Source organism: Oncorhynchus masou, unplaced genomic scaffold (genome assembly GCF_036934945.1).
Source record: "Oncorhynchus masou masou isolate Uvic2021 unplaced genomic scaffold, UVic_Omas_1.1 unplaced_scaffold_1428, whole genome shotgun sequence".
In the NCBI taxonomy this organism is placed as follows: Eukaryota; Metazoa; Chordata; class Actinopteri; order Salmoniformes; family Salmonidae; genus Oncorhynchus; species Oncorhynchus masou.
Genome location: NW_027004238.1, coordinates 65,118 through 79,072, shown reverse-complemented (window position 1 = coordinate 79,072; position 13,955 = coordinate 65,118). Strand labels below are relative to the sequence as shown.

At 46.3% G+C, this 13,955-nt stretch overlaps 1 protein-coding gene across 2 annotated transcripts in view; it reads left to right on the top strand.

Annotated features, from left to right (window-relative positions):
- Window positions 1-13,955, top strand: part of LOC135530812 (maternal embryonic leucine zipper kinase-like) — a 43,346-nt gene that overhangs the window by 19,529 nt on the left and 9,862 nt on the right. For both annotated transcript variants that reach the window (XM_064958987.1, XM_064958986.1), the window contains 4 exons: window positions 902-1,036; window positions 1,633-1,716; window positions 1,798-2,098; window positions 6,450-6,555. In XM_064958987.1, coding sequence (XP_064815059.1) covers window positions 902-1,036; window positions 1,633-1,716; window positions 1,798-2,098; window positions 6,450-6,555 — 626 coding nt within the window. The remainder of the gene's footprint in view (window positions 1-901; window positions 1,037-1,632; window positions 1,717-1,797; window positions 2,099-6,449; window positions 6,556-13,955) is intronic.

Genomic DNA, 13,955 nt, shown 5'->3' with positions numbered 1-13,955 from the left:
ACGGGGGTTCGTCAGTAGGGGTACGGGGGGTTCGTCAGTAGAGGTAAGGGGTACGGGGGGGTTCGTCAGTAGGGGTACGGGGGGTTCGTCAGTAGGGGTACGGGGGGGTTCGTCAGTAGGGGTACGGGGGGTTCGTCAGTAGAGGTAAGGGGTACGGGGGGTTCGTCAGTAGGGGTACGGGGGGTTCGTCAGTAGAGGTAAGGGGTACGGGGGTTCGTCAGTAGGGGTACGGGGGTTCGTCAGTAGGAGTACGGGGGTGTTCGTCAGTAGGGGTACGGGGGTTCGTCAGTAGAGGTAAGGGGTACGGGGGGTTCGTCAGTAGGGGTACGGGGGGGTTCGTCAGTAGAGGTAAGGGGTACGGGGGGGTTCGTCAGTAGAGGTAAGGGGTACGGGGGGGTTCGTCAGTAGAGGTAAGGGGTACGGGGGGGGAGGGGGTGCCAACAATGTACAAGCGGTGTGCCAAATGAATATAGGTGGAGACACTGTGTATATCATTGTGTGTGTGGTGTTGACGGGTTTCACCAGTAGATGGCAGTATAACACAGCTGATTGAATGAACACTGACAGTTTAGTTTATACATTAATTCATCTGTGTGTAGATATATATATATATGTTTTCTATAGATAGATGGATATATAACGCACGCACACACGCACGCACGCACACACACACACACACACACACACACACACACACACACACAGTACCATCACACATGACCAGCCAAAAGAACTCCTTCTCATTCCTGGGGTTGTCTTTATTTTTACTATTTTCTACATTGTAGAACAATAGTGAAGACATCACAACTATGAAATAACACGTATGGAGTCATGTTGTAACCAAAAAAAAATGTGATTTAATTTTTCTATATATACACACTGTGTGTGTGTGTGTGTACAGTGGAAGTACGACCAGACCACTGCCACCTACCTGTTGCTGCTCTCTAAGAAACAGAGAGGGAAACCTGTCCGGATCAGGCCTCAACTTCCTGTCTGTGATGTCATGTCCTGTTCACCTCAACGCTTGGGAGTACAGGTCAGAATCTACTGCTACCTCTCTTCTCTGTCTCTGTCTCTCCTCTCTCTCTCCCTCCTCCTCTCTCTCCCTCTTCTCTCCTTCTCCTCTCCATCTCTCCTCCTCTCCCTTCCTCTCTCTCTCCCTTCCTCTCTCTCTCCCTCCTCTCTCTCTCATTCCTCTCCCCCCCTCCTCTCTCTCCCTTCCTCCCTCCTCTCTCCTTCTCCTCTTGTTCATCTCTCCTCCTCTCCCTTCCTCCATCCCCCTCTCTCCTTCTCCTTCTCCTCTCATCTCTCCCCCTCTCCCTTCCTCCCTCCCTCCCCCTCTCTCTCCCTCCTCTCTCCCTCCCTCCTCTAGCCTTCTCCTCTCCTTCATCTTTCCTCCTCTCCCTCCTCTCTCTCCCTCCCCTCCTCTCTCCCTCCCTCCTTTCTCTCCTTCCCCTCCCCTCCCTCCCTCTCTCTCCCTCCCTCCCTCCCTCCCTCCCTCCCTCCCTCCCTCCCTCCCTCCCTCCCTCCCTCCCTCTCCTTCATCTCTCCTCCGTTGCCTTAAAGTGAGTAAACATATTTGTTCCTTTTCTATTCCTCTCTCTTCTCTCGATCTCCCTCCTGTCTAAGAAGACTCTACTCTTCGATGATGATGATGCTGAGGACCGTTGCTATGACGACGACCTGCCCTGGGTTCCGCTCACACCCCAGCAAGAGGTCAGGGGGTCATCTCTCTCTCTGTCTGTTTCTGTTTCTGTCTCTCTTGTTATCAACATTCTTGTTTCGGTCTTCCTAAAGAGAGCGCTCTGTCCGTCAGCTGAAAAGAGGCGGGATCAGACTAAACACGCCCCCACTCCGGAGAGGGAGCCAATCGCACACCACCACCGTCACCAGGAGAGGCGGGACCGATGCCGGGAACGGACCAATGAAAACAAAGAGAACGTTGCCGTGGCCAATAAGGATGCTGATATATTTGCTTTGCCCGCCCGCCGATCCCCAGTAGCCAATAGGAAGGCAACTCGGCCCAATAAGAGGGTCTTGACGACACCAACCCATAATAACACCAACAAGGTTGGCAACAAGGTTGACACACCCCAAGGTAAGACTACACACACACACACACACACACACACACACACACACACACACACACACACACACACACACACACACACACAGACACACACATCCTGATTCCGTTTGAGTTTTTCCCAAATGTAGTATTTTTTTTCTCTTTTGGGAGGGGAGGGGGGTTTCTCTCCAAATCACATTTTATTTTAACGGTGTGTTTCTGTGGCTCACAGCCTTTTAATCCCAGCGGTCACCTCTCAATACGGTGTGTTTCTGTGGCTCACAGCCTTTTAATCCCAGCGGTCACCTCTCAATACGGTGTGTTTCTGTGGCTCACAGCCTTTTAATCCCAGTGATCTCAATACGGTGTGTTTCTGTGGCTCACACTTGATTCCCTACTAAGTTCAATGCATTGAGTTTATTCACTACTAAAGTCCAATACATTGAGTTTATTCACTACTAAAGTCCAATACGTTTAGTTGATTCCCTACTAAGTCCAGTACATTGAGTTGATTCACTACTAAAGTCTAATACGTTGAGTTGATTCACTACTAAAGTCCAATACGTTGAGTTGATTCACTACTAAAGTCCAATACGTTGAGTTGATTCACTACTAAAGTCCAATACGTTGAGTTGATTCACTACTAAAGTCCAATACGTTGTGTTGATTCACTACTAAAGTCCAATACGTTGAGTTGATCCACTACTAAAGTCCAATACGTTGAGTTGATTCACTACTAAAGTCCAATACGTTGAGTTGATCCACTACTAAAGTCCAATACGTTGAGTTGATTCACTACTAAAGTCCAATACGTTGAGTTGATTCACTACTAAAGTCCAATACGTTGAGTTGATTCACTACTAAAGTCCAATACGTTGAGTTGATTCACTACTAAAGTCCTGTACGTTGAGTTGATTCACTACTAAAGTCCAATACGTTGAGTTGATTCACTACTAAAGTCCAATACGTTGAGTTGATTCACTACTAAAGTCCAGTACGTTGAGTTGTTTCACTACTAAAGTCCAGTACGTTGAGTTGATTCACTACTAAAATCCAATTCATTTTGGAATATTGTTGCGTTCTGTTTTATTGCCTGGATTCCGTGTGGGGGTTTTAAAGGGACATACCACCCCCCCACCACCACCACTCAGAATCAGAAGTGGCACATTTGCAAGTAAATTGTATTCTGGTAATAGTCACTTCAACAGCTTTTTGCCGAAGACGCTCATATTCATCTGATTTATCTCTCTCTCTCTGTGTAATTACGATCACTGTCGACCCAAAGGTGTGCCCCATTTTGTTTTATAATAGCTAGCCTAATGCTAACTAGCGTGGCTAACGCCGTAACAGTTATTTGTGAATGAGTGGAATGCTAATGTTGTTAGCTATTAGCTGTTAGCCCTCTGCGTTTCAATGAGAGAGATGAGGATGGTAGGTTTATAATGTATCTTGCTCTCTCAGCCTTTCACTGGATCCTGGCTTTTACTTCTAACAAATAATACAGACTAGATATAGAGAGAGAGATAGATAGATATACAGATAGATAGATAGATAGATAGATAGATAGATAGATAGATAGATATACAGATATTTAGATAGATATACAGATATACAGATAGATATACAGATAGATATAGATAGATAGATATACAGATAGATAGATAGATAGATAGATATAGAGAGAGATATACAGATATATATGTGTATAGAGATATGGAGATATACAGATAGATAGATATACAGATATATATAGATAGATAGATATACAGAGATAGATAGATAGATAGATATACAGATATATATAGATAGATAGATATACAGAGATAGATATACAGATAGATAGATATACAGATCAATAGATATACAGATAGATAGATAGATATACAGATAGATAGATATACAGATAGATAGATATACAGATAGATAGATATACAGATAGATAGATAGATATATAGAGATATAGAGAGAGATATACAGATATATGTGTATAGAGATATGGAGATATACAGATAGATGGATATACAGATAGATAGATAGATAGATATACAGATAGATAGATAGATAGATATACAGATAGATAGATAGATATACAGATAGATAGATAGATAGACAGATAGATAGATAGACAGATAGATAGATATACAGATAGATAGATAGACAGAGATAGATAGATATACATAGATAGATAGATACATAGATAGATATAGAGAGAGATATACAGATATATATGTGTATAGAGATATGGAGATATGCAGATAGATAGATATACAGATATATATAGATAGATAGATATACAGATAGATAGATAGATAGATAGATATACAGATAGTTAGATAGATATACAGATAGATAGATAGATATAGAGATATAGAGAGAGATATACAGATATATATGTGTATAGAGATATGGAGATATACAGATATATAGATATACATAGATAGATAGATATACAGATATATATAGATAGATAGATATACAGATAGATATACAGATATATATAGATAGATAGATATACAGATAGATAGATATACAGATAGATAGATATACAGATAGATAGATATACAGATAGATAGATAGATAGATATACAGATAGATAGATAGATAGATAGATATAGAGATATAGATATGATATAGATATATATATATGTGTATAGAGATATGGAGATATACAGATATATAGATATACAGATAGATAGATATACAGATATATATAGATAGATAGATATACAGATAGATAGATAGATAGATAGATAGATATACAGATATATATAGATAGATACATAGATAGATATAGAGATAGATACATAGATAGATATAGAGATATAGAGAGAGATATACAGATATATATAGATAGATATACAGATAGATAGATAGATAGATAGATATACAGATATATATAGATAGATAGATATACAGATAGATAGATATGCAGATAGATAGATAGATATACAGATAGATAGATAGATATATATAGATAGATAGATATACAGATATATATAGATAGATAGATATACAGATAGATATAAGGATAGATAGATATACAGATATATATAGATAGATAGATATACAGATAGATAGATATACAGATAGATAGATATACAGATAGATAGAATACTATATAGAGTAATACAGACTAGATAGATAGATAGATAGATAGATATACAGATATAGATAGATAGATATACAGATAGATAGATAGATATACAGATAGATAGATATAGAGATATAGATATAGAGATATAGATATGATATAGATATATATGTGTATAGAGATATGGAGATATACAGATATATAGATATACAGATAGATAGTAATACAGACTAGAGATATAGATAGATATACAGATATAGATAGATAGATATATAGAATAATATATAGATATAGATAGATATAGATATATAGAATAATACAGACTAGATAGATATAGATAGATAGACAGATATATGTGTATAGAGATATGGAGATAGATAGGTAGATATAGACACATATAGAGAGATAGATAGATATATGGACAGATATATAGATAGATAGATTGAGATATAGATATATTGAGATAGATATAGGTGTACATATAATATCGATAGATATAGGTGTGTATATATATAGATAGATAGATGGATAGAGAGAGAGAGATAGATGGATGGATATAGCTAGATATATATATAGCTATAGATAGATATAGATATCTATGACCAGTTTTTCACTAATAATATTGATGTCACACACTCTCTCTCTGTGTAATTTATAGCCCTATATAGATAGATATATACATATATAATATTGATGTCACACACTCTCTCTCTGTGTAATTTATAACCCTATATAGATAGATAGATGGATATATAGATAGATATCTATGACCAGTTTTTCACTAATAATATTGATGTCACACACTCTCTCTCTGTGTAATTTATAACCCTATATAGATAGATAGATGGATATATAGATAGATATCTATGACCAGTTTTTCACTAATAATATTGATGTCACACACACTCTCTCTCTGTGTAATTTATAGCCCTATATAGATAGATATATACATATATAATATTGATGTCACACACTCTCTCTCTGTGTAATTTATAACCCTATATAGATAGATAGATGGATATATAGATAGATATCTATGACCAGTTTTTCACTAATAATTTTGATGTCACACACTCTCTCTCTGTGTAATTTATAACCCACCTCTCTACTCCTGCTACAGCTGACAGCTCTGTCCAGACTAACACACCAGGGACAATGTCTGTGTGTGTGTCCCTGGGCGTGTACTGTGACAGGTGTTGCTGTCTCTTTCCCTGCTCTCTGTCCCATGTGGTGTGTACTGACATGTGTTACACACTTCTCCCGTGTGTGTGTGTGTGTGTGTTGCAGGAGGAGGCAGTACTTGTAAGGACCCATCGAGGAAGAGACAGAGGGAGAGAGTAGAAGGAAAGGAGGAAGAAGAGATGGAGATGCTGGCCTTCAGCCCAGAGAGAAGGTATGATGGAGATGCTGGCCTTCAGCCCAGAGAGAAGGTATGATGGAGATGCTGGCCTTCAGCCCAGAGAGAAGGTATGATGGAGATGCTGGCCTTCAGCCCAGAGAGAAGGTATGATGGAGGTACTGGCCTTCAGCCCAGAGAGAAGGATATACTGGCCTTCAGCCCAGAGAGAAGGTATGATGGAGGTACTGGCCTTCAGCCCAGAGAGAAGGTATGATGGAGATGCTGGCCTTCAGCCCAGAGAGAAGGTATGATGGAGATGCTGTCCTTCAGCCCAGAGAGAAGGTATGATGGAGATGCTGGCCTTCAGCCCAGAGAGAAGGTATGATGGAGGTACTGGCCTTCAGCCCAGAGAGAAGGATATACTGGCCTTCAGCCCAGAGAGAAGGTATGATGGAGGTACTGGCCTTCAGCCCAGAGAGAAGGTATGATGGAGATGCTGGCCTTCAGCCCAGAGAGAAGGTATGATGGAGATGCTGTCCTTCAGCCCAGAGAGAAGGTATGATGGAGATACTGGCCTTCAGCCCAGAGAGAAGGATATACTGGCCTTCAGCCCAGAGAGAAGGTATGATGGAGGTACTGGCCTTCAGCCCAGAGAGAAGGATATACTGGCCTTCAGCCCAGAGAGAAGGTATGATGGAGGTACTGGCCTTCAGCCCAGAGAGAAGGATATACTGGCCTTCAGCCCAGAGAGAAGGTATGATGGAGGTACTGGCCTTCAGCCCAGAGAGAAGGTATGATGGAGATGCTGGCCTTCAGCCCAGAGAGAAGGTATGATGGAGGTACTGGCCTTCAGCCCAGAGAGAAGGATATACTGGCCTTCAGCCCAGAGAGAAGGTATGATGGAGGTACTGGCCTTCAGCCCAGAGAGAAGGTATGATGGAGATGCTGGCCTTCAGCCCAGAGAGAAGGTATGATGGAGATGCTGTCCTTCAGCCCAGAGAGAAGGTATGATGGAGATGCTGTCCTTCAGCCCAGAGAGAAGGTATGATGGAGATACTGGCCTTCAGCCCAGAGAGAAGGTATGATGGAGATGCTGGCCTTCAGCCCAGAGAGAAGGTATGATGGAGATGCTGTCCTTCAGCCCAGAGAGAAGGTATGATGGAGATACTGGCCTTCAGCCCAGAGAGAAGGATATACTGGCCTTCAGCCCAGAGAGAAGGTATGATGGAGGTACTGGCCTTCAGCCCAGAGAGAAGGTATGATGGAGATGCTGGCCTTCAGCCCAGAGAGAAGGTATGATGGAGATGCTGTCCTTCAGCCCAGAGAGAAGGTATGATGGAGATACTGGCCTTCAGCCCAGAGAGAAGGTATGATGGAGATGCTGGCCTTCAGCCCAGAGAGGTATGATGGAGATGCTGGCCTTCAGCCCAGAGAGAAGGAGATACTGGCCTTCAGCCCAGAGAGAAGGAGATACTGGCCTTCAGCCCAGAGAGAAGGAGATACTGGCCTTCAGCCCAGAGAGAAGGTATGATGGAGATGCTGGCCTTCAGCCCAGAGAGAAGGTATGATGGAGATACTGGCCTTCAGCCCAGAGAGAAGGTATGATGGAGATGCTGGCCTTCAGCCCAGAGAGAAGGTATGATGGAGATGCTGGCCTTCAGCCCAGAGAGAAGGTATGATAGAGATACTGGCCTTCAGCCCAGAGAGAAGGTATGATGGAGATGCTGGCCTTCAGCCCAGAGAGAAGGTATGATGGAGATGCTGGCCTTCAGCCGAGAGAGAAGGAGATATTGGCCTTCAGCCCAGAGAGAAGGTATGATGGAGATGCTGGCCTTCAGCCCAGAGAGAAGGTATGATGGAGATACTGGCCTTCAGCCCAGAGAGAAGGAGATACTGGCCTTCAGCCCAGAGAGAAGGTATGATGGAGGTACTGGCCTTCAGCCCAGAGAGAAGGAGATACTGGCCTTCAGCCCAGAGAGAAGGTATGATGGAGGTACTGGCCTTCAGCCCAGAGAGAATGTATGATGGAGGAAGGATATACTGGCCTTCAGCCCAGAGAGAAGGTATGATGGAGATACTGGCCTTCAGCCCAGAGAGAAGGTATGATGGAGGTACTGGCTTTCAGCCCAGAGAGAAGGTATGATGGAGGAAGGATATACTGGCCTTCAGCCCAGAGAGAAGGAGATACTGGCCTTCAGCCCAGAGAGAAGGTATGATGGAGGTACTGGCCTTCAGCCCAGAGAGAAGGTATGATGGAGATGCTGGCCTTCAGCCCAGAGAGAAGGGCATACTGGCCTTCAGCCCAGAGAGAAGGTATGATGGAGATGCTGGCCTTCAGCCCAGAGAGAAGGTATGATGGAGATACTGGCCTTCAGCCCAGAGAGAAGGTATGATGGAGATGCTGGCCTTCAGCCCAGAGAGAAGGTATGATGGAGATACTGGCCTTCAGCCCAGAGAGAAGGTATGATGGAGATACTGGCCTTCAGCCCAGAGAGAAGGTATGATGGAGATGCTGGCCTTCAGCCCAGAGAGAAGGTATGATGGAGATGCTGGCCTTCAGCCGAGAGAGAAGGAGATACTGGCCTTCAGCCCAGAGAGAAGGTATGATGGAGATGCTGGCCTTCAGCCCAGAGAGAAGGTATGATGGAGAGACTGGCCTTCAGCCCAGAGAGAAGGAGATACTGGCCTTCAGCCCAGAGAGAAGGTATGATGGAGGTACTGGCCTTCAGCCCAGAGAGAAGGAGATACTGGCCTTCAGCCCAGAGAGAAGGTATGATGGAGGTACTGGCCTTCAGCCCAGAGAGAATGTATGATGGAGGAAGGATATACTGGCCTTCAGCCCAGAGAGAAGGTATGATGGAGATACTGGCCTTCAGCCCAGAGAGAAGGTATGATGGAGGTACTGGCTTTCAGCCCAGAGAGAAGGTATGATGGAGGAAGGATATACTGGCCTTCAGCCCAGAGAGAAGGAGATACTGGCCTTCAGCCCAGAGAGAAGGTATGATGGAGGTACTGGCCTTCAGCCCAGAGAGAAGGTATGATGGAGATGCTGGCCTTCAGCCCAGAGAGAAGGGCATACTGGCCTTCAGCCCAGAGAGAAGGTATGATGGAGATGCTGGCCTTCAGCCCAGAGAGAAGGTATGATGGAGATACTGGCCTTCAGCCCAGAGAGAAGGTATGATGGAGATGCTGGCCTTCAGCCCAGAGAGAAGGTATGATGGAGATACTGGCCTTCAGCCCAGAGAGAAGGTATGATGGAGATGCTGGCCTTCAGCCCAGAGAGAAGGTATGATGGAGGTACTGGCCTTCAGCCCAGATAGAAGGTATTGTGGAGATACTGGCCTTCAGCCCAGAGAGAAGATATGATGGAGATGCTGGCCTTCAGCCCAGAGAGAAGGTATGATGGAGGTACTGGCCTTCAGCCGAGAGAGAAGGTATGATGGAGATGCTGGCCTTCAGCCCAGAGAGAAGGTATGATGGAGGTACTGGCCTTCAGCCCAGAGAGAAGGTATTGTGGAGATACTGGCCTTCAGCCCAGAGAGAAGGTATGATGGAGATGCTGGCCTTCAGCCCAGAGAGAAGGTATGATGGAGATACTGGCCTTCAGCCCAGAGAGCAGGTATTGTGGAGATACTGGCCTTCAGCCCAGAGAGAAGATATGATGGAGATGCTGGCCTTCAGCCCAGAGAGAAGATATGATGGAGATGCTGGCCTTCAGCCCAGAGAGAAGGTATGATGGAGGAAGGATATACTGGCCTTCAGCCCAGAGAGAAGGAGATACTGGCCTTCAGCCCAGAGAGAAGGTATGATGGAGGTACTGGCCTTCAGCCCAGAGAGAAGGTATGATGGAGATGCTGGCCTTCAGCCCAGAGAGAAGGGCATACTGGCCTTCAGCCCAGAGAGAAGGTATGATGGAGATGCTGGCCTTCAGCCCAGAGAGAAGGTATGATGGAGATACTGGCCTTCAGCCCAGAGAGAAGGTATGATGGAGATACTGGCCTTCAGCCCAGAGAGAAGGTATGATGGAGATGCTGGCCTTCAGCCCAGAGAGAAGGTATGATGGAGATACTGGCCTTCAGCCCAGAGAGAAGGTATGATGGAGATACTGGCCTTCAGCCCAGAGAGAAGGTATGATGGAGATGCTGGCCTTCAGCCCAGAGAGAAGGTATGATGGAGATGCTGGCCTTCAGCCGAGAGAGAAGGAGATACTGGCCTTCAGCCCAGAGAGAAGGTATGATGGAGATGCTGGCCTTCAGCCCAGAGAGAAGGTATGATGGAGAGACTGGCCTTCAGCCCAGAGAGAAGATATGATGGAGATGCTGGCCTTCAGCCCAGAGAGAAGGTATGATGGAGGTACTGGCCTTCAGCCGAGAGAGAAGGTATGATGGAGATGCTGGCCTTCAGCCCAGAGAGAAGGTATGATGGAGATGCTGGCCTTCAGCCCAGAGAGAAGGAGATACTGGCCTTCAGCCCAGAGAGAAGGTATGATGGAGGTACTGGCCTTCAGCCCAGAGAGAAGGAGATACTGGCCTTCAGCCCAGAGAGAAGGTATGATGGAGGTACTGGCCTTCAGCCCAGAGAGAATGTATGATGGAGGAAGGATATACTGGCCTTCAGCCCAGAGAGAAGGTATGATGGAGATACTGGCCTTCAGCCCAGAGAGAAGGTATGATGGAGGTACTGGCTTTCAGCCCAGAGAGAAGGTATGATGGAGGAAGGATATACTGGCCTTCAGCCCAGAGAGAAGGAGATACTGGCCTTCAGCCCAGAGAGAAGGTATGATGGAGGTACTGGCCTTCAGCCCAGAGAGAAGGTATGATGGAGATGCTGGCCTTCAGCCCAGAGAGAAGGGCATACTGGCCTTCAGCCCAGAGAGAAGGTATGATGGAGATGCTGGCCTTCAGCCCAGAGAGAAGGTATGATGGAGATACTGGCCTTCAGCCCAGAGAGAAGGTATGATGGAGATGCTGGCCTTCAGCCCAGAGAGAAGGTATGATGGAGATACTGGCCTTCAGCCCAGAGAGAAGGTATGATGGAGATGCTGGCCTTCAGCCCAGAGAGAAGGTATGATGGAGATGCTGGCCTTCAGCCCAGAGAGAAGGGCATACTGGCCTTCAGCCCAGAGAGAAGGTATGATGGAGATGCTGGCCTTCAGCCCAGAGAGAAGGTATGATGGAGATACTGGCCTTCAGCCCAGAGAGAAGGTATGATGGAGATGCTGGCCTTCAGCCCAGAGAGAAGGTATGATGGAGATACTGGCCTTCAGCCCAGAGAGAAGGTATGATGGAGATGCTGGCCTTCAGCCCAGAGAGAAGGTATGATGGAGGTACTGGCCTTCAGCCCAGATAGAAGGTATTGTGGAGATACTGGCCTTCAGCCCAGAGAGAAGATATGATGGAGATGCTGGCCTTCAGCCCAGAGAGAAGGTATGATGGAGGTACTGGCCTTCAGCCGAGAGAGAAGGTATGATGGAGATGCTGGCCTTCAGCCCAGAGAGAAGGTATGATGGAGGTACTGGCCTTCAGCCCAGAGAGAAGGTATTGTGGAGATACTGGCCTTCAGCCCAGAGAGAAGGTATGATGGAGATGCTGGCCTTCAGCCCAGAGAGAAGGTATGATGGAGATACTGGCCTTCAGCCCAGAGAGCAGGTATTGTGGAGATACTGGCCTTCAGCCCAGAGAGAAGATATGATGGAGATGCTGGCCTTCAGCCCAGAGAGAAGATATGATGGAGATGCTGGCCTTCAGCCCAGAGAGAAGGTATGATGGAGGAAGGATATACTGGCCTTCAGCCCAGAGAGAAGGAGATACTGGCCTTCAGCCCAGAGAGAAGGTATGATGGAGGTACTGGCCTTCAGCCCAGAGAGAAGGTATGATGGAGATGCTGGCCTTCAGCCCAGAGAGAAGGGCATACTGGCCTTCAGCCCAGAGAGAAGGTATGATGGAGATGCTGGCCTTCAGCCCAGAGAGAAGGTATGATGGAGATACTGGCCTTCAGCCCAGAGAGAAGGTATGATGGAGATACTGGCCTTCAGCCCAGAGAGAAGGTATGATGGAGATGCTGGCCTTCAGCCCAGAGAGAAGGTATGATGGAGATACTGGCCTTCAGCCCAGAGAGAAGGTATGATGGAGATACTGGCCTTCAGCCCAGAGAGAAGGTATGATGGAGATGCTGGCCTTCAGCCCAGAGAGAAGGTATGATGGAGATGCTGGCCTTCAGCCGAGAGAGAAGGAGATACTGGCCTTCAGCCCAGAGAGAAGGTATGATGGAGATGCTGGCCTTCAGCCCAGAGAGAAGGTATGATGGAGAGACTGGCCTTCAGCCCAGAGAGAAGGAGATACTGGCCTTCAGCCCAGAGAGAAGGTATGATGGAGGTACTGGCCTTCAGCCCAGAGAGAAGGAGATACTGGCCTTCAGCCCAGAGAGAAGGTATGATGGAGGTACTGGCCTTCAGCCCAGAGAGAATGTATGATGGAGGAAGGATATACTGGCCTTCAGCCCAGAGAGAAGGTATGATGGAGATACTGGCCTTCAGCCCAGAGAGAAGGTATGATGGAGGTACTGGCTTTCAGCCCAGAGAGAAGGTATGATGGAGGAAGGATATACTGGCCTTCAGCCCAGAGAGAAGGAGATACTGGCCTTCAGCCCAGAGAGAAGGTATGATGGAGGTACTGGCCTTCAGCCCAGAGAGAAGGTATGATGGAGATGCTGGCCTTCAGCCCAGAGAGAAGGGCATACTGGCCTTCAGCCCAGAGAGAAGGTATGATGGAGATGCTGGCCTTCAGCCCAGAGAGAAGGTATGATGGAGATACTGGCCTTCAGCCCAGAGAGAAGGTATGATGGAGATGCTGGCCTTCAGCCCAGAGAGAAGGTATGATGGAGATACTGGCCTTCAGCCCAGAGAGAAGGTATGATGGAGATGCTGGCCTTCAGCCCAGAGAGAAGGTATGATGGAGGTACTGGCCTTCAGCCCAGAGAGAAGGTATTGTGGAGATACTGGCCTTCAGCCCAGAGAGAAGGTATGATGGAGATGCTGGCCTTCAGCCCAGAGAGAAGGTATGATGGAGATACTGGCCTTCAGCCCAGAGAGCAGGTATTGTGGAGATACTGGCCTTCAGCCCAGAGAGAAGATATGATGGAGATGCTGGCCTTCAGCCCAGAGAGAAGGTATGATGGAGGTACTGGCCTTCAGCCCAGAGAGAAGGTATGATGGAGATACTGGCCTTCAGCCCAGAGAGAAGGTATGATGGAGATGCTGGCCTTCAGCCTAGAGAGAAGGAGATACTGGCCTTCAGCCCAGAGAGAAGGTATGATGGAGATACTGGCCTTCAGCCCAGAGAGAAGGTATGATGGAGATACTGGCCTTCAGCCCAGAGAGAAGGTATGATGGAGGTACTGGCCTTCAGCCCAGAGAGAAGGTATGATGGAGATACTGGCCTTCAACCCAGAGAGAA